The sequence below is a fragment of the Coregonus clupeaformis genome, unplaced genomic scaffold (genome assembly GCF_020615455.1).
Source record: "Coregonus clupeaformis isolate EN_2021a unplaced genomic scaffold, ASM2061545v1 scaf0490, whole genome shotgun sequence".
Taxonomy (NCBI): domain Eukaryota; kingdom Metazoa; phylum Chordata; class Actinopteri; order Salmoniformes; family Salmonidae; genus Coregonus; species Coregonus clupeaformis.
Genome location: NW_025533945.1, coordinates 275,315 through 293,569, shown reverse-complemented (window position 1 = coordinate 293,569; position 18,255 = coordinate 275,315). Strand labels below are relative to the sequence as shown.

Below are 18,255 nucleotides of genomic sequence, written 5' to 3'. Positions count from 1 at the left end.
AGAAGGCTTTTATTTTGAAAACCGGAAGTTCATTTTTATGTTGTCAGCTAAAAATCACGGTAATAGCAAGGCAACGAGTGTAAACAAAGTGGTCTGGTAAACAACTGCGTGGCAACCAACATGCAGGCGTTACAAGGCCAACAGGTTTAAACAGCTATGTAGCTAGCTAGCTAACTAGCTAGTTCTTATCGGGGTTGTTTTAAAACGGTATCCCGCAGAAATGGCCACAGGAGGATTCCAGGTATGTAGCTAGCTAATGTTGTAAAGGTCGGAACACAAGGATGCTCTAGCTCAAATGTGCAAGCAAGCTAATTTAGCTGACTAGCTAGTTATAATTGTGCTATATCTTAGTTAGCTATAACTATTTGTCTATAAATTCGTTATAACTAGTGAATTGTGTCCTATACCAGTTGCCCAGTGTGTGCGATTTATGTTTTTTAATCTCAATATTTATTTAGGCACAGAGCGCGCGACGGAGGGACCTCCCGCCTCTTCCACAGGTACCACTACCATTAGCCTGCGCAACTACACTTACACGACCATCCATATCATACATCTTAAAAGTGTGTTTCGACCTGTTACTAGCTAGTGTGCAGCACATTGTTAGCCTATGAGCACAAGCCCAGTCAAAAGACAGCTCTTTCTTTTCTTCTGTGGGTTTTATGGCGAACTACATCCAGAAGTTGTATTGCTGCCACCAACTGGACGATTTGAAACCAAAAAATAAATACAAATACATCCATACTTAATAGTGATTCTAACAGTCCACCCTAATAAAAAAAATAGTACATTGCCAAAACAAACAAAACTCCCACTTCTTCCTTCTTTTAGTTCTCCATATCTCCCTTCTCAGGCTCTAGGATCTGAGAAGGTGGTACGGCTTTTGCTAATATTCCATGTAACTCCTTTGCTGTGAAATCTTTCAGCCCCAGGAACCACTCCGCCGCAATCACAATGATTTCAATCTTCCTAGATCTTTTCTCCACCTTGGCAGTGCCATTTATCACCATTGCGATAAAGGCCACAAAGTCCACCTTTTTAACCTTTAAAATGTCAGGATCCTCTTGGTGTAAGACAACCCCTGCAGCCTACAGTGAAGGCCTATCCACTACCATGGACTCTTCTGGTGCAACATTCAAACCCTCAACCCTTTTCACAGCATCTGTATATGAAATGCTCTGTACAACCCTGACTTTGGCCACCTCATTCTCCTTTACCCTTGTGGGGCATTCAGAAGACATGGCTTCATGATTCCCACCGCAATTACAACATGTCGCATTTTCTTCAGCAAAAGACTGCTCACAGCAAGCCAGTTCCCATAGAGCTCTCTGGCTTCTGCACTCAGCAACATGCAGAGGGCACAACAACACCAAAGCAGAGAGGGTGTGACGGGACCTTGCTGTAGAACCATACAGCATTAGGGGCAAAGGTCAACAACACCATGAAGAGGTGGATGTAGCTTATGTCACTTCAAAACTGTGGTCCAATATGAGAGGGAAAGAAAATAGCGCCCTAATAATCATCAACATTGTTCTTACACCAAATTCTTACATCAATAAATGTGTTGTAGTTTAGTCTAGGCTACTTCCGTTGAGGGTCTTCACTGTATACGTCAAGGGGTCAAATCCCTCAGGTCTGAATAGTCAGATCTGATCTATGTCTTGGTTGGTTGGTAATCCAATACCTTGGCAGATGCATACTGCAGATTTAGCCCAGGATTAAGCAGCGTCACCAAGCCTGTGGCACAGGAATATCCTCAGAGCCCTTCCTGATTCTTGGATGGAATGGTGAGGAAACAACTCACGGTAAGTTCTCTCTCATACACAGTCCTGGGCCTGGTTTTGGGAAACCGGGCCTTGGTGCTGCTGGATCTTCTCTCTGTACGGAAATGACTCTCTTTGCTGAGTCCAGTTTGTTGAGTTTTGGAGGATTTTATTGTTGAGATCAATTTGAGAAATGTATTGTTTGTGACTGGGAGTGTTATCTACTTTGAAAGCAATTTTTGGAGAGAGCTTTGTACAACCACTTGTTTGGTTTTGTTGTTCTTTGGTTCCCTCTGTTCCTATCTCTTGGCATGTATGAAAATAATGAAGTATATGAAGTAAACATTAAGGTGTGTTATGTAAGATGTTGGCCAAGCCTCATTTTCATCTTCCTTGATGTCCTCTTCAGCGTGGACAGCGTGCCCTGCCCCCCATGTCAAGGTGAGTTTAGCCTCCTTATGCTGTTGTGATAATGTTTCAATCATTTATCCCAGCAGAACTGCAGTCTGATACATCTCTCTCTCTCACACACAATCTCTTTCCCTTATTTATGTATGGCATTTAAACAACTGCATGAAGTCAAGACACGGGTGGTGAGTTCTTTAGATGGACGTTGTATTTACCTATAGAATTTAAGTTGGAGCTGCTGGCTTGGATATAGTTTACTTAACCTGTTTTGTCTCCTATGTAGACGAGATGCCGGTCCCTAAAAGCAAGAGGAAGAAGTCGAAAAGTCAGGTGGATGGTGTTGAAAGCCCAGAGGGTGGGTGGAAAAGGAATAGTTCCCAGGAATAGTTCTCAGGAGCTCCTTCTGTTGAACTGCTGGTCAACAGCTTTGTTCCAGAGTTTGGAATTTTGGAGGCACTTTGCCTTTAAGTTTCAATCTATCGATTAATTATAAGGCTTGCATTCCACTGTCAAATAGTAGTGTATATACTGTTAAAGTACTAGTAATGACTTGAACCACATAGTACCGTATTTTACGCACTATAAGGCGCACCGGAGTATAAGCCGCAGCAGCTAAATTGAATGATGTGTACATATATAAGCCGCACTGGACTATAAGCCGCAGGTGTTTTAATGTTTAATTACCATATGTAAGGGTTCGTGCACAGAGGGGATTGTCGGAAAGAGACAAAACTGTCTCGCTCTCGTAATGTCTGTCTGTCTTGCTCTCGTTCTGTCTCTCGTTCTGTCTCTCGTACCACTCTCGGTTCCACTTTTACTTTTCGCGCTACCTGTCTCACTCTTTTCCGGCCTCCAGCTTTTCCTGCTGGAGCCCGCCGCTTAAAGGTGGGGGGCGCGGACCGGTCATAGAGCCCATAGAGTTAAAGTTGGTGGACTGTAACCTGTAAAATCCATAGATTTAGGAGGTCTTCTAGTGGCCGTTAGCTGTAAAAATCCATAGATTAGCCGCACCGTTATATAAGCCGCATGGTCGAAAAATGGGGGAAAAGGCGCGGCTTATAGTCCGAAAATTACGGTAAGTACAGCTCAAGTATATAATAAGAGAGTTGTGTTGTTTGTATGTGCAGCAGAACCAGGGATGGAGATGGCCCAGATGGGGGGTCTGAGCAGTCGCAGGTCATCTGAGGTCGTCCAGCCCCTGACCCCCGAGTCGCAGGAAGCTGCACCACAGAGAAGGAAGAGGAAGAAAAAGGCAGCGACTATAGGTAAACAACATGCCTCAGGGGAACCATAGACCTACTCTTCCTACATTTCAACTCAAACATGATCTTATCTGTGTATTAGCTCTTCAAGCACTTCTGCATGGTTAAGAATATATTCCACTTATATTCAATACATTCAGTTCTTTTTTACCATAACCATTTATAGGCTATATGTCATAGTTGTTCTTACTGTAATCATGAAATGTATTAGGTTATTAGGAGCGTTGTTCGTTCGCTTGTTTGTGTCTCAGACCTGGAGGAAGACCAGGCTGACCTGGTGAACGGGGATGGACTGGTCCAGAACACAGCTGAGGCAGGGGAAGAAGTGACCAAAAAACCCAAGAGGAAGAAGTAAGAGACACTATAATATAGCCTATCTATGGTGTTGAAAGTAGAGTAAAATGTGTGTGGTAGGTTTTCACTTATATGGTTCTACTATGATAGATCCTTCGCTTTTATAATGAGCTCAGTTTCCCTCTCTTTCTTTCTTCCTTCATGGTCACTCCCTAGGAAGTCGAAAGTGTCAGAGCACGTACGTCAACGAGCTTGATGTAGAGGACGATGACATCATCACAGACGCTCAGCCACCCATCCCCCAGCATTCCCTGTTCTCTGCTCCCATGGGACAGAGCCAGCCAGTGGGGAAGGTGTTTGTAGAGAGGAGCAGTGAGTGTCCCCCTCCCTTCTGTTATTTCATGTTAGCTCTACATGGTAGAGTTTAAGAGTATGGGTTGGTTTCCAGAACACAGATTCATTAACCTAGTCCTGGACTATGAAGCAATTTCAGTGGAAAACCTCCATTGGAAGCGTTACTTGGTCGAGGACTAGTCTTGTTTCTGTGTCCGAAAAAATTGGCCTTACATGAATTCTTTGGACCTCCTTTTGTGTCCTGTCTTCTATGTTGGATAATGATGTGTTGTTTAACTTTCAGAGAGGTTTCAAGCTGCCGATCGGTCAGACAGACCGAAGTCCAGCGATCAGGTGGACAACTTCATGGACATCCAGCAGATGTGGACCACCAAGGATGTGTCTGTTAGGGTACATGGTGGCTTCAGGTGAGTCACAGGTGTGTGCGTGTGCATGTGTCTGTTTGAAAGACTGTGTGTTTGTGTGTGTGAATGCTCCCTCTATCTCACGTCTCTATATCTCTCTAATATACAGGGTGATTGGGCTGTTCTGCCACGGCTTCCTAGCAGGCTATGCAGTGTGGAACATCATAGTGATCTATGCCCTGGCAGGAAAACATCTCACTACTCTGCCTAACCTACTGCAGCAGTACCACAGCCTGGCCTACCCTGCACAGTCTCTCTTCTACCTGCTACTGGCTATAAGCACCGTGTCAGCCTTTGACAGGTAAGGAGGGGAGAGAGGGTGGGTGTGTGTGGCACACTGAGGTCAGGCCCAAAATAAATGTGGCCATTGTTGTGAAAATAGGGAAGTCTGTGGCTAGAGCTAGGAGGTGTTTATTTGTGTGTGTGTGTGTACAAAGCACTGTCGTTCTGTTCCATCAATAGACACCCTCACAAACACACACACACACATCTCCTTGCTCTAGCCACAGGCTTACACATTTTATAACAAAGGCCAACTCCAGTGTGCCCCGTCTCTCCCCCAGTGTGTGTGTGTCTTTGTGGAGAGACTCATTCTCTTTTCCATTTCAGGGTGAATCTGGCCAAAGGCGCCATGGCTATGAGAGAGTTTGTCACCCTGGACCCAGTTGCTCTAGCCTCTTTCTGTGAGTTAAAACATCTTTATAGTATGTTACTCTATTCATTCAGGACAGACCGAGCTAACCTGTAAACACTTTGTTTCTCTGGCCTTGGCAAATGGTCATTTCACTGAAGTAACTTTCCCTCTCCTCCTGCAGTGTACTTCTCAGCTCTGGTCCTCTCTCTCAGCCAGCAGATGACCAGTGACCGCATCAACCTCTACCCCAGCGCTAACGGGACCTTATGGTGTGCTAACTAACTGTGTTCTTATTGTCTTGATATTAGCATGTAGTTCTAAGTTAGTTCTTGTATATTGATTATCCTACTCAGCAGTATCACTGTTGGAGTCGGAGAGAAGAGAACCCCCTTTTCTTCTGTTCCTCGGACTCCAGCCAAACAAACCAAAAAGCATTGTGACCTTTACACCCCCTCCCCTCTCCAGGCCTCCTGGGTCAGAGCACCAGATCCTGAACCCGTGGATCATAGTGAACCTGGTGGTGGCTGTGCTGGTGGGAACGGCCTGGATCTTCATCTCCACTAGGCCTGAGATGGACTACACCGAAGGTGAGACTGAAGTTGTGTTTTTTAATTAAACAAACCGCAACTTAACATTTCCACAGACATAGTTCCACAAAAATGGACATGACGTTGACAAAGACTTACTGCACAACAGTCACAATAAACAGACTAAATCAAAAAGATGAAGAAAAACAACACCTACTCAGACGTACATAAATTGCGACAGACATTGTTTACATGCTCAGTCCTATATGTTACCACGGTTTCAATAGTTATTATCTATATATATTGTTTAAGGTTTTGTATACACCATACTGAAATTGTATACACCATAGAAATAGAATTACTAGAAAGGACAAAGCACCTCAGACGGACCACAGCAATTTGACTGGATTGTACACACACTCAGCAACCTTGCCGAATGACACACGTTAAAGTCCCTTCAGAGATGTGTGTTTTCATTTTTCATGTGTATAAAAGTGATAATCAGCTTTGTTTTCAGTTGCCTTTAGAAATAACATGGGCTTCCAATCTCTCTCTCCATCTATCCCCAAACCAGGGTTCCTAATGGCTATGGAGATCGAGTCCTTGAGACCAGAGGAGAAATCAGAAATGTCTACTTGAATAGTTTTTTTCCATTTTTGCTTGCACATCTTCTTTTGTACTGTATTTTATCAGCCAACACAAAATGTATACATTGTTTGTAGTAATAATCAGTTTATTTTTGTATGGCCCGAATGTGTGCTTGTTTTTTCTAATGTATTGATTACCATTGAAAATAATAACAATTGTGTCCCACTGAGATGCTTCTATATGTAATTTTGGGGACTTTAAACCAAACATACCATTAGTAGTGTATTGACCTGAAACAGCATGGCTGTGCCTTGTTATATACCACACCATTTAATACAGTGCCTTCAGAAAGTATTCTTAAGTCAAAACTGTAACTCGGCCACTCAGGAACATTCATTGTCTTCTTGGTAAGCAACTCCAGTGTAGATTTGTCCTTGTGTTTTAGGTTATTGTCCTGCTGAAAGGTGAATTTGTCTCCCAGTGTCTGTTGGAAAGCAGACTGAACAAGGTTTTCCTGTAGGATTTTGCCTGTGCCCATTCCGATTATTTTTTAAATCCTGAAAAACTCCCCAGTCTTTAATGATTACATGCATACCCATAACATGATACAGCCACCACTATGCTTGAAAATATGGAGAGTGGTACTCAGTAATGTGTTGTATTGGATTTGCCCCAAACATAACACTTTGTATTCAAGACAAAAAGTGAATTGCTTTGCCACATTTTTTGCAGTATTACTTTAGTGCCTTGTTGCAAACAGGATGCATGTTTTGGAATATTTGTATTCTGTACAGGCTTCCTTCCTTTCACTCTGTCAATTAGGTTAGTATTGTGGATTAACTACAATGTTGTTGATCCATCCTCAGTTTTCTATCACAGCCGTTCAACTCTGTAACTTTTAAAGTCACCATTGGCCTCATGGTGAAATCCCTGAGAGGTTTCCTTCCTCTCTGGCAACTGAGTTAGGAAGGGCACCTGTATCTTTGTAGTGACTGGGTGAATTGATACACCATCCAGTGTAATAACTTAATGTGCAATGGGATATTCAATATGTGCATTTTATTTATACCCATCTACCAATAGGTGCCCTTCTTTGCCAGGCATTGGAAAACATCCCTGGATCATTGTGGTTGAATCTGTGTTTGAAATTCACTGCTCGACTGAGGGACCTTACAGATAATTGTGTGTGGGGTACAGAGATGAGGTAGTCATTCAAAAAATCATGTTAAACACTATTATTGCACACAGAGTCCATACAACTTATTATGTGACTTCTTAAGCAAATGTTCACTCCTGAACTTATTTAGGCTTGCCGTAACAAAGGAGTTGAATACTTATTGACTCAAGACATTTCAGCTTTTCATTTTTATTTATTTATCAGGAAACATTTCGAAAAACATAATTCCACTTTGACATTATAGGCTATTGTGTGTAGGCCCAGGACCAAAAAAATCTAAATGTAATCAATTTTAAATGCAGACTAACACAACAAAATGCGGAAGAAGTCAATGGGTGTGAATACATTCTGAAGGCACTGTATACCACACCATTAACCCAGAGCGTTACCATACCATTAAATCAAATTCAAGTAACATTTGTTGCACTCGAACTAGGGCTGGCACAATAATCGTATAGTCGTGTAACCGGCAATTATGGACAACAACCGTGAAATTGCAAAAAAGTATTGTCATTATCGTCTTAAAACATTAATTGTAGGACGGTGGAATTCAACTTTATTCACAAGTAGATATAGTTTACCCAGTAGCAGTTTTTCATTATTAAATGAGGAGGGTAAAGTTAGTAATCATTTTATGAACAGAACAGCATGGTGGAGAGGAGAAGCTTCCTTTCCAAAAGTTCCAAGCGATCAAAACCATTCATTTTTTAGATATGTTGTATGTATGAGGTATGTCGTAGCTATTTCCAAAGATACATTATGATACATTACAAGCTCAAAACCTAACAAAAATTACAATTATGACAATAACCGCTACCCCAAATTCCATAATCGTCACAGCCCTAACTCGAACCCTAAGTTTAATGTCTTAGGCGCATTCCCCTGTCTCCTCTGTTGCAGTCTAAACAGCTGTGCCAGTGCGTGCCGTACCTAGCGGGTTGATGCACAACGGTGCCATGAACACAGTTAAGAGAGCTAACGCTGTTAAATGAATAGAGCGCTCCACAAGGGACAAAGTAGGTGTTATGGAAATGGTTTTCCTTGGTCCCAACAATATCACAGCATAATTCACCATAAAGGGCAGCAGCTGCATGAAGAACATGAACAAATAGAAGGAAATGGTGTGACGGGCGCGACAGTTATCAGAGTTGAAGAGTTCTACGGCTCTGCGGGCCACCTGGTACATGCGTCCGTAGGAGATGGAGAAGGTCAAGATGCAGACGAGGAGCACAGTGATGAAAGTGACATGGTCGAACCACTTCATTGGTAGTCCTCTCATGGTTACGGTCGCACATAGCAGGTTTGGAATGGGTCTGACAAAAGGGGTCTGTCGAGAGAGTAGAATAACCACTCTCACAGTGGCTACAGTCCCAGAAACCACCCAGATTAGTGGCCAGACGCTTGGAAGTCATGATGACCAGGCAGCGGAGGCTGTGGCATATGAAGACGAAACGTTCCATAGCCATGAGGGCCAGAGTGAACCGAGAGCTCAGGACACCCATGGAAGCAATGGTGCATTTCAAAAGAATTCGAACAACACAATTGTTGGGCAATGACAAAAGTGGAGGTGGATCATAAGCAGTGCCAAATCAAAAACTTGTTGTGTATTTGAAGGTTTAAAAAGGCTTCTGAAGTTAAATTTCCATTTTGAAATTTCAGACATGATTTTCCCTTATGAAAAATGTATCAACACCTACAAAAATGTCCATTAATTATAATCAACATAATAATTCACATTTCCTGTTGCTGCAGGATTATTTTCCCACTGTAGCAAATTGGCACAAAACCCCCCCACAAAAAAAACATTGATTTCAAAGTTTAAAAAACCATACAACTCTATCCACAAGGACTACTTTCAACAATTTCAACTGATAATGTTATAAAAACACACTTATTGGAAGAACTGTGCAGATGCAATGTTTGGTAACATAATATAATTGCCCCTTCACTAAACCCAGCCCCAGAATTTTGGGACCCAGCCCCAGAATTTTGGGGAACCATTAGCATCGCTCCAGTGGATATCAACTGTCATCTAGTCATTGAGTCCGACACCACCTCGTGTTTGAAACACATCAAAGCCATTGAGGGCTTTACAAAAATGGAGAGTTTTCATCCAAAAACGAATTGTTGAAATGGCTAAATAATTGAACAGTGCAACAGGGGTACTTGCTACTTTGATTCCAGAAATGCAGAGCCTGTTGGAGTATTTTTTAAATCCGAAATTATACTTTTGTTACATTTTTTGCTAGCTAGCTCAGCTGACCAACCACATTGCTAAGACCAACTAGCCAGTTAATATACTCTACATTACCAAAAGTATGTGGACACCTGCTCGTCGACCATCTCATTCCAAAATCATGGGCATTAATATGGAGTTGGTACCCCCTTTGCTGCTATAACTGCCTCCACTCTTCTGGGAAGGCTTTCCACTAGATGTTGGAACAATGCTGCAGGAACTTGCTTCCATTCAGAAATGAGCATTCGTGAGGTCGGGCACTGATGTTGGCCTGGCTTGCAGTCGGGTTCCAATTCATCCCAAATGTGTTCGATGGGGTTGAGGTCAGGGCTCTGTGCAGGCCAGTCAAGTTCTTCCATACCCGATCTCAACAAACCATTTCTGTATGGACCTCCCCTTTGTGCATGGAGGCATTGTCATGCTGAAACAGGAAAGGGACTTCCCCAAACTGTTTCCACAAAGCTGGAAGCACAGAATTGTCTAGAATGTCATTGTATGCTGTAGGGTTAATATTTCCTTTCCCTTCACTGGAACAAAGGGGCCTAGCCCGAACCATGAAAAACAGCCCCTCCACCAAACTTTACAGTTTGCACTATGCATTGGGGCAGATGGCGTTCTCCTGGCATCTGTCAAACCCAGATTCGTCTGTCGGACTACCAGATGGTGAAACGTGATTCATCACTGCTCCAGAGTCCAATGGAGGCGAGCTTTACACCACTCCAGCCGAAGCTTGGCATTGTGCGACCGGGGAGACCCATGGGGGCGGCGCACAGTTGGCCCAGCGTCGTCCAGGGTAGGGGAGGGAATGGCCGGCAGGGATGTAGCTCAGTTGGTAGAGCATGGTGTTTGCAACGCCAGGGTTGTGGGTTCGATTCCACAGGGGGCCAGTATGAAAAATATAAAATAATGTATGCACTAACTGTAAGTCGCTCTGGATAAGAGTGTCTGCTAAATGACTAAAATGTAAATGTTAATTATTGATAAGTTGCGTCAATGCAAATCTGGTATTGGAACAAAACGAGGTCAATACACGTCTTCTAAAATAGACTAGTATTTTAATTAATGCAAAACGCTTCAATGGTAAATATGATGTTCGTATATACGGGTCCACTGAAATACCACGCAGGGCACTCAGAGAACTGGTCCATTGTTATAAGTTCTTCTTTAAATACTCTGACAGAGATAGTTCCCGCTCCCTGCTGGCCTATCAGAGTAGAGACTGAGCGTGGTTTAGACTTACTCAGCCTATCCTTGGCGCACAGGCTGGTCCCAGCCCCTATGCGCTTCACTGTTGCCAGGTGTTGGTTGTTTTGCAACTTGTCCAGAGAGTCAGCACTTTTGCAGTACACATGTCCTTGAGCGGTCTAACAAAGAGGCAGTGTGTGTATGTGAGACACAAGTCTGTCTCGGCCTACCCCCTAATAGTTCCTCACATTAATCACAGCTTGTTATGTTGACCAATCTATATCAGTACAGTACAAACCTATTATGTTTAATCATTAATGCTTTCTTATTAAGCTAACAGCACATCTAAAATATAAGAGAATAATTTCCCACATTAGCTTCTTGATATGCCACTCCTGTCAGATTATACATTTACGTCATTTAGCAGACGCTCTTATCCAGAGCGATTAGGGTTAAGTGCCTCGCTCAAGGGCACATCGACAGATTTTTCACCTAGTCGGCTCGGGGATTAGAACCTGCGACCTTTCGGTTACTGGCACAACGCTCTTAACCACTAAAGCTACCTGCCGCCCCTTGGCAAAAGAGAAATGCTCATTAACAGGGATGTAAACAAATGTACGCACAACATTTGAGAGAAATAAGCTTTTTGCGCATATAGAACATTTCTGGGATCTTTTATTTCAGCTCATGAAACATGGTACTAACACTTTACATGTTGTGTTTATATTTTTGTTCAGTGTATGTTAGCTAGCTAAGTTAGCCATGTTATGAAAACAACGCATCTACTGTTGACATCACGATACGATTTGAAAACACTAGTTAGCAAAATGGTTTGTAACTTTGGTTGCATGCTGACAGTGCTTTCATGCTGACAGTGCATTCAGCCATCCAGTGGCTAGCCACACTCCAACCTTAATTTTACCAGGTTCCAGTTAAGCAATTGTAATGCCAGTCCACCACAACATACCCGAGTCTCCTGATTAGCAAGGGATTGTCTGTGTTGTTTAATTTAATTGTATATAAAAAACACAGTTTGCGATCATTGTGAGGGAATTTCGCCAGTGGTTAGAAGGGGGAAATGGGTTTCCCCTCAAAATGTGTCCGAGGTTGCAACAAGTAACCAAAGGGGGCGGGGCTTAGTGAAGGGTCTATTACGGTAAAATCTCCCTCTGTTTTTTTTATGCGACCACGTTATAAAAACACTTAAATATCTGCTCCGAATTCAGATTGAAAGATGTCTGCAGAAGAATGGGGTGTTAGCTACAGTATGACATGACACTTTGAGTTTGAAAACATCTCTTTTGATTATTGAACTACAGTAAATGAAGTGGATTTTAACCCAGTAAAATAATTATAGCAATGGAATGACATCATTGCCAGTTTGCTACAGCAGGAAAATAATCCTGCAGCAACAGGTAATTTGAATTATTAGGTGGATTATAACTAATGGAAATGTTTGAAGGGTTTGATACATTTCAAGTCTGATATTTAAAAGTGGATTACAAACTTCAGAAGCCTTTTTAAACCTCAAATACACTACAAGTGTTCTGCAACAGGGTGATCATATTAAGATACTAAATCTGTATCTGCTCTCCTGTCTTTATCATTATTTGCACTACTTATGATTCACCTCCAGTTTTGTCATTGCCCAAAATATGTGTGCTGTTCGATTATTATTTTTGTATGCACCATTGCTTCCTCCCTCTAATCACTGAGTTATCTGGATAGGTAATAATCAGCTTTCCACTGAATTGATTTAGCCAATTGTGCCGTGCCAGATCAATGGTTGCTTCAGTAGCTAGTAACCTTTTGTAGATAGATATTTTTTCTGGTTCTGTGCGTTCTGATTTATCCATGCGCTCAGAGATGCATTGCTCTGGCCTCACTAACTGTGCAGGCTTTGCAGTAGAACACGGAGTGATGATGATGCTGCCGTAGACGTGGTAGCTATAACGTATGTGTAGTCTTTCTTTAGCTAGTTATCTTAACGTTTTTTTTTGTAACACCAACAAACATGCTGGACTTTGCGATATTTGCAGTGACTTTTGTCATCATTCTGGTCGGCGCAGTTCTCTATTTGTATCCAGTAAGTCAATGCCTATGCTTATTTTAGCAACATTGTATATACACCGACGTCATTAAGGCTACTTATAAGCTGCTAACTTTGTGCACAGTTTTAAAGTGACATGACAGTTAAAAAGTCCCTGGACATTTTATGCATCTACCTTTAGCACTCAAATGTTTCAGCAGTTTGGGTGAATTATAGAACATATGGCAAAGGTGTGGACTGTGGATTGGACAAATATACTTTTTTTAAAAGCTCACGTTTTTAGAGGTTACTGCCATGGACTTAGAATATGTAAAACCCACAGCATTTCTTGTCATGTTTAATTTATGTTATGTCTCTCTTGAAACTGAAAGTAACATGCTTGATTCATTTTTTATCAAGTCATCAAGAAGTGCTTCTGGTATCCCAGGTCTCAACCCTACAGAAGAGAAGTGAGTAGCCTATGACCAGAAATGTTTTATGACTTTCTGAGTGCTGTCTCTCTTTAGCACTCAGCTAAGGTCACCACACTTGACCTGAGCCTGTATTTATAAAGTGTCTCTGTAGGAGTACTGATCCAGAATCAGATCCCCCTGTCTATTCATCTTCACATAAAAGGCTAAACTGATCCTAGATCAGCACTCTTACACTGAGAAGCTTTCTGAATACGAGCCCTGGCCTGACCTTGGTTAATATTGGTTTATTCGTCGCATTCTCTTAATCTAGGGATGGAAATCTACAAGACATAGTGAACCGAGGCAGTCTGCATGAGTTCCTGGCAAGTCTACATGGACAGTTTGGTCCTGTGGCATCCTTCTGGTTTGGAGGACGCCCTGTGGTCAGCTTGGGTTCAGTGGACCAGCTACGGCAGCACATCAACCCCAACAGGACTAGTGAGTACTTGGGAGGGAGGGAAACTATTGGGGCAAAGGGAAACAGGTGCTCTGTTCTTACTAACATACCACTTAAAATTCATGCTTAATTGATTGCACCATTGTAAGTGGAATGCAGGGATAGATAGACATTGTAACAGATTCAAGTGATTTCCGTTATACATTTACAGTGTTGTCTTGAAATTAAGAAATTGTAACATATTTTCCACTGTGACATCTTCTACCCTTACTTGTAGCGGACTCATTTGAGACAATGCTGAAGTCGTTGCTAGGGTACCAATCAGGAATGGGTGGAGGGGCCACAGAGACAGTAATGAGGAATAAGTTGTATGAGAGTGCCATCAACAACACCCTGGAGAAAAACTTTCCCCTGCTGCTGAAGGTTTGCCTTTTGCACAATGGCTCATTTGGCTGCTTTTAAAAATATTTGGCTGTAGTATTCTGCAATACTTTCTTATGTTTTTGTGTATCCATTAGTAATTGTTTACTCCAAAAGCTTTTTGTGCTCACTTCCCTGGGATGTTATAGTTCATTGACACACACACTCTCTCTCTCTCTCCCTCCCTCCTCCCCCCTCCCTCCCTTGTGTCCTGTTCTAGCTGGTGGAGGAGTTAGTGGGGAAGTGGCAGTCTTTCCCTAAGGACCAGCACACGCCCCTCTGTGCCCATCTGCTAGGATTGGCCATGAAGGCTGTCACTCAACTCGCTCTGGGTGACCGCTTCCGGAATGATGCTGAAGTCATCGGCTTCCGAAAGAACCACGAGGCAGTGAGTGAGCAGTCACCGTTTCTGGTGAAAATATGCCCATTACGACCTGTGTTGTTTGCAGGTTTTCACTGATAATTCCCTTTGACTTGTCAGATCTGGTCGGAGATCGGAAAAGGCTATTTGGACGGTTCCATGGAGAAGAGCCCCAGCAGAAAGGGAGCACTATGAGAGCGGTGAGTGAGAACTAGTTCACTGCTATGGATAATATGTGTTACCTGTACATCTCGGCATTAAGAAAACTTCCACTTCCTTACTGAATGTGTCTGAAATAAAAAGTCAGAGTATCTCCCTATGTGTATAAATTCTCTGTCCTCATGCTAAGTACATTATGCTTGTTTACAGCGCTGGCAGAAATGGAAACAGTGCTGATGACTGTGGCTAAAGAGAGGAAAGGACAAGGGAGTCAGACAGCGTTTGTGGACACTCTTCTCCAGTCCAACCTCACAGAGAGACAGGTGATGCACAGATTATTTGATTATAAGGACAACAGACTCATTGAGGCAGAGCATAGAGTGTCCTGTTGCTGTTATTCAAGTGTAGAGGAAAATAAAACTTCCTTCCTACTTTTGTTTTAATAAATGATTGTTTTCATGGTTTCTCTTTTGTAGGTGATGGAGGACAGCATGGTATTCACACTGGCAGGTTGTGTCATCACAGCTAATTGTGAGTACTAGTAATAAATAGATTATACGTAGTTGCCTATCTATGTCATAACTTGCGGCCTCATGGTGTATCCAATCGTCCATTTTTTCTGAGAGAATAAAACCATACATTTGGTTAGTATTTTGTCAGAAAATCTCTCTCTCACAAAGTGTTTGTTTTTCTTTGTGGTTGTAATATTTTCCCAGTGTGCATCTGGGCAGTACACTTCCTGTCCACATCAGAGGAAGTTCAGGAGAAGCTGCATCAGGAGCTGGAAGATGTTCTGGGCTCTGAGCCTGTATCTCTGGATAAGATCCCACAGCTCAGGTGACCTCTGACTCTGTCTGACAGCCAAGTAACATCAACGATGTGATGCAGTGTAACAGAGGTGTTTCAGATCCACTCTTGCATGATGTGTACCTTATCTGAGACCTGAAGACTGGTGTGTATCCTGAGCTAATGCCTAAGCTAACAGGGGCTAACAGCCTTGTGGCCCACAAGACACCCGGGTTCGAACCCTGGTCGGTCACAGCAGAAGGGGCAGGTATCCTAATGGTAGCATGTCTTCAAGGTATATTTATAGACATATATTTGATAGGCATGATAAAATGTATCTTCTATACTATAGGTACTTCCAGCAGGTTTTGAACGAGACTGTGCGGACAGCCAAACTGACGCCCATCGCAGCCCGGCTCCAGGAAAATGAAGGGAAAGTCGATCAGCACATTATTCCTAAAGAGGTATCTTATTCTCCTCTTCCGTACTTAGTCCCTTTATTATCTACATCTCACTGTCACAGTCAGCAAGTGCTTGTGGATTTAAAATTAACAACTGAATTTTTAAGTTTAAAGTGAATAATGAAAACACTTTAATCCTATGTTTTTTTTTCAGACACTGGTGATCTATGCCCTTGGGGTAGTCCTACAGGATGCAGACACCTGGAACCGTCCCTACAAGTGTGTTCATATGTATTTTCCTTGGAACCTTTTGCCACCTATAGAGGCCATTTTTGCCGGGGGTTTTTGGTACCAAGTTTGAATTCTTGCACTTTGTCCATTCAGGTTTGACCCAGACCGATTCACAGAAGATTCAGCCAGGAAAAGCTTCTCTCTGCTTGGATTCTCAGGGAACCAGGCCTGTCCTGAGCTGAGGTAACGGGGATGAGAAAGCATAGTAATTTTACAAACCTCTACAAGCTTTAACCGACAGAGCAGAACCGGCGTGCACTTGAGATTTAACCAAGGGGCTAGGGCATTTTCTGATTGTAATTACACAGGAGCAACTTATCAACATCAAAGGAAATGAAATGGAGAGGGAGTGTCACTACCAGGCAAAGAATAATGATGTGGGCTTGTTACTAACTTTTTACACAACACCATTTCTCCACCTTTTAGGTTTGCGTACACAGTGGCCACTGTCCTCCTCAGCACTGTGGTGCGCCAACTGAAGCTGCATCAGGTGAAGGGACATGTGGTAGAGGCCAGATCTGAGCTGGTGTCCACGCCTAAAGATGACACATGGATCACTGTGAGCAGAAGAAGCTAACTAACAGTGGACATTTGTCTCAAACTCCATCTGTGGAAGAGGAACGGAGTTATTTGGGAAAGTACTTGTCAGTTAGCTCAGGTTCTAGACCGAGTGGAACTGTTTAAAATAACTGTAAACATGATGGTGAGCTTTGTAGGGCTACTTGTCAGTCAGCTCTTGAAGATAGTTTTGAGTAGCTCAAGTCAGTAACAATGGCGACACGGTCATTTGAGCTACCACCTGAAGTAGCTTTTTGTCCCCCCTATTTCAATATGAGGATCATTACCTATCTTTTCAAGCTGCATGACCATTTATGTTTTTGTCTTAAACCTTGCCTTAAACCACATGCTGCCCAAGTGAAGGCTATTTTATCTCCGCTCTTGGACTTATGAACAACATTCCAGCTGAACTGCCTTCCAAAACACGTGGTCTCCACTCCCCCAGATACATGGCATTTATACAGTTCATCTAATAAAGTTTACACTACTTGTGTGTTAGGATAGGAATATAATATTTTGCACATTTGTTGCAGCCACCCGGTTGTGAGCGTATCCTGCATCTGTCAAGAGGTCTAGGCCATTATTGTCAACAAGTGCTCACTCTGTATCTGCAGGGTCTCTGATTCAATCCCCCAGCCCTGTTTCCCCTGTATCGCTTCGTTAGCATTGATTGTTTAAAATGTGTAATACTTAAACATTTAAATAATATCAGTAACATCTGGATTTATTAACAGCCTTTTTCCATGTGGTATTGTTTCCTTTCAAAACAGAATCTTGAGGTTTTCTCATAATTTACACCAGTCACAATGTAAATAGGCAAGGAATTGAAAGAGCAGAGATCTAGGTATCACATCCACTTCCGTTTATTATTCAATTTGTCACGGATTGTCACACTCTCCGTCATAGTTGGGATGCCCAACGCCACCTCTGCATGAGCGGTGGAGAGGCTTGGATCTGGCTTGCATTGATTGCTAAAGATGTGAAAATGGCGGAGTTACAAATGCTTTTGGAAGAGGAGATTCCAGCTGGACGTAGTGCATTATTAGATAGTTTTACCAATTTGGAAAGAGTTGCCGAGTATTGCGAAAGCAACTATGTTCAGGTAATAATCATTTTATAACATTATCAATTATACATTCTACGAGTATCATCTTTGACGGTGGGCGAAGTGATGGCTACGAGCTATGCCGAGGAGGTGCAGCGACTCAACTGCAAGGGTGCTCCTGTTAGCACGAGCAAGCTAGGGTATATCTAGCTAGCTAACCTTAGTTGGCTACTTCATGTGGAACGTAGATAGCTAGTTATGTTTTCCTAATATGAAAACATTGGTTGCCGTTCTCCAACCGTCATACATGTATCAAACGTTTATTTAGTTGCTAGTATTTTGACTAACTTGACTTCATTAGCTATTTACCTCCAACCAAATGATGCTTGCTAGTTAGTTAGCTGTGCTAACTAGTTGAGCTAGCACGAATTATCTGGGCACACCAGGCACAGCTGGTTTCATGATTGACAGTGTCGTGATGGGGTACACAACAAGGTATTCAG

General features: G+C 42.6%; 3 protein-coding genes across 3 annotated transcripts; all 3 read left to right on the top strand.

Annotated features, from left to right (window-relative positions):
* The first annotated feature begins 37 nt into the window (after positions 1-37).
* LOC121586970 (transmembrane protein 237A) lies at positions 38-6,395 on the top strand. Its single transcript, XM_041904077.2, is given in 15 exon segments — positions 38-241; positions 459-500; positions 2,173-2,204; positions 2,343-2,356; positions 2,455-2,526; positions 3,299-3,436; positions 3,685-3,784; positions 3,944-3,965; positions 3,967-4,099; positions 4,365-4,488; positions 4,595-4,786; positions 5,095-5,168; positions 5,301-5,388; positions 5,585-5,706; positions 6,221-6,395. Coding segments are annotated over 15 exon segments (1,239 nt in total). The 5' UTR covers positions 38-220; the 3' UTR covers positions 6,286-6,395.
* Positions 6,396-12,729: 6,334 nt separating this feature from the next.
* Positions 12,730-17,443, top strand: LOC121586967 (cytochrome P450 20A1). Its single transcript, XM_041904072.2, is given in 14 exon segments — positions 12,730-12,918; positions 13,282-13,331; positions 13,606-13,772; positions 14,009-14,154; positions 14,372-14,539; positions 14,633-14,695; positions 14,697-14,712; positions 14,882-14,994; positions 15,148-15,202; positions 15,388-15,508; positions 15,810-15,921; positions 16,073-16,137; positions 16,243-16,332; positions 16,576-17,443. Coding segments are annotated over 14 exon segments (1,389 nt in total). The 5' UTR covers positions 12,730-12,846; the 3' UTR covers positions 16,727-17,443.
* LOC123484908 (abl interactor 2-like) lies at positions 16,576-17,809 on the top strand (the record flags this gene model as incomplete). The annotated part of the gene is given in 1 exon segment (XM_045215624.1): positions 16,576-17,809. A coding segment is annotated over 1 exon segment (171 nt), but the record flags the coding sequence as incomplete, so codon positions are not given.
* Between the last annotated feature and the right edge of the window lie 446 nt (positions 17,810-18,255).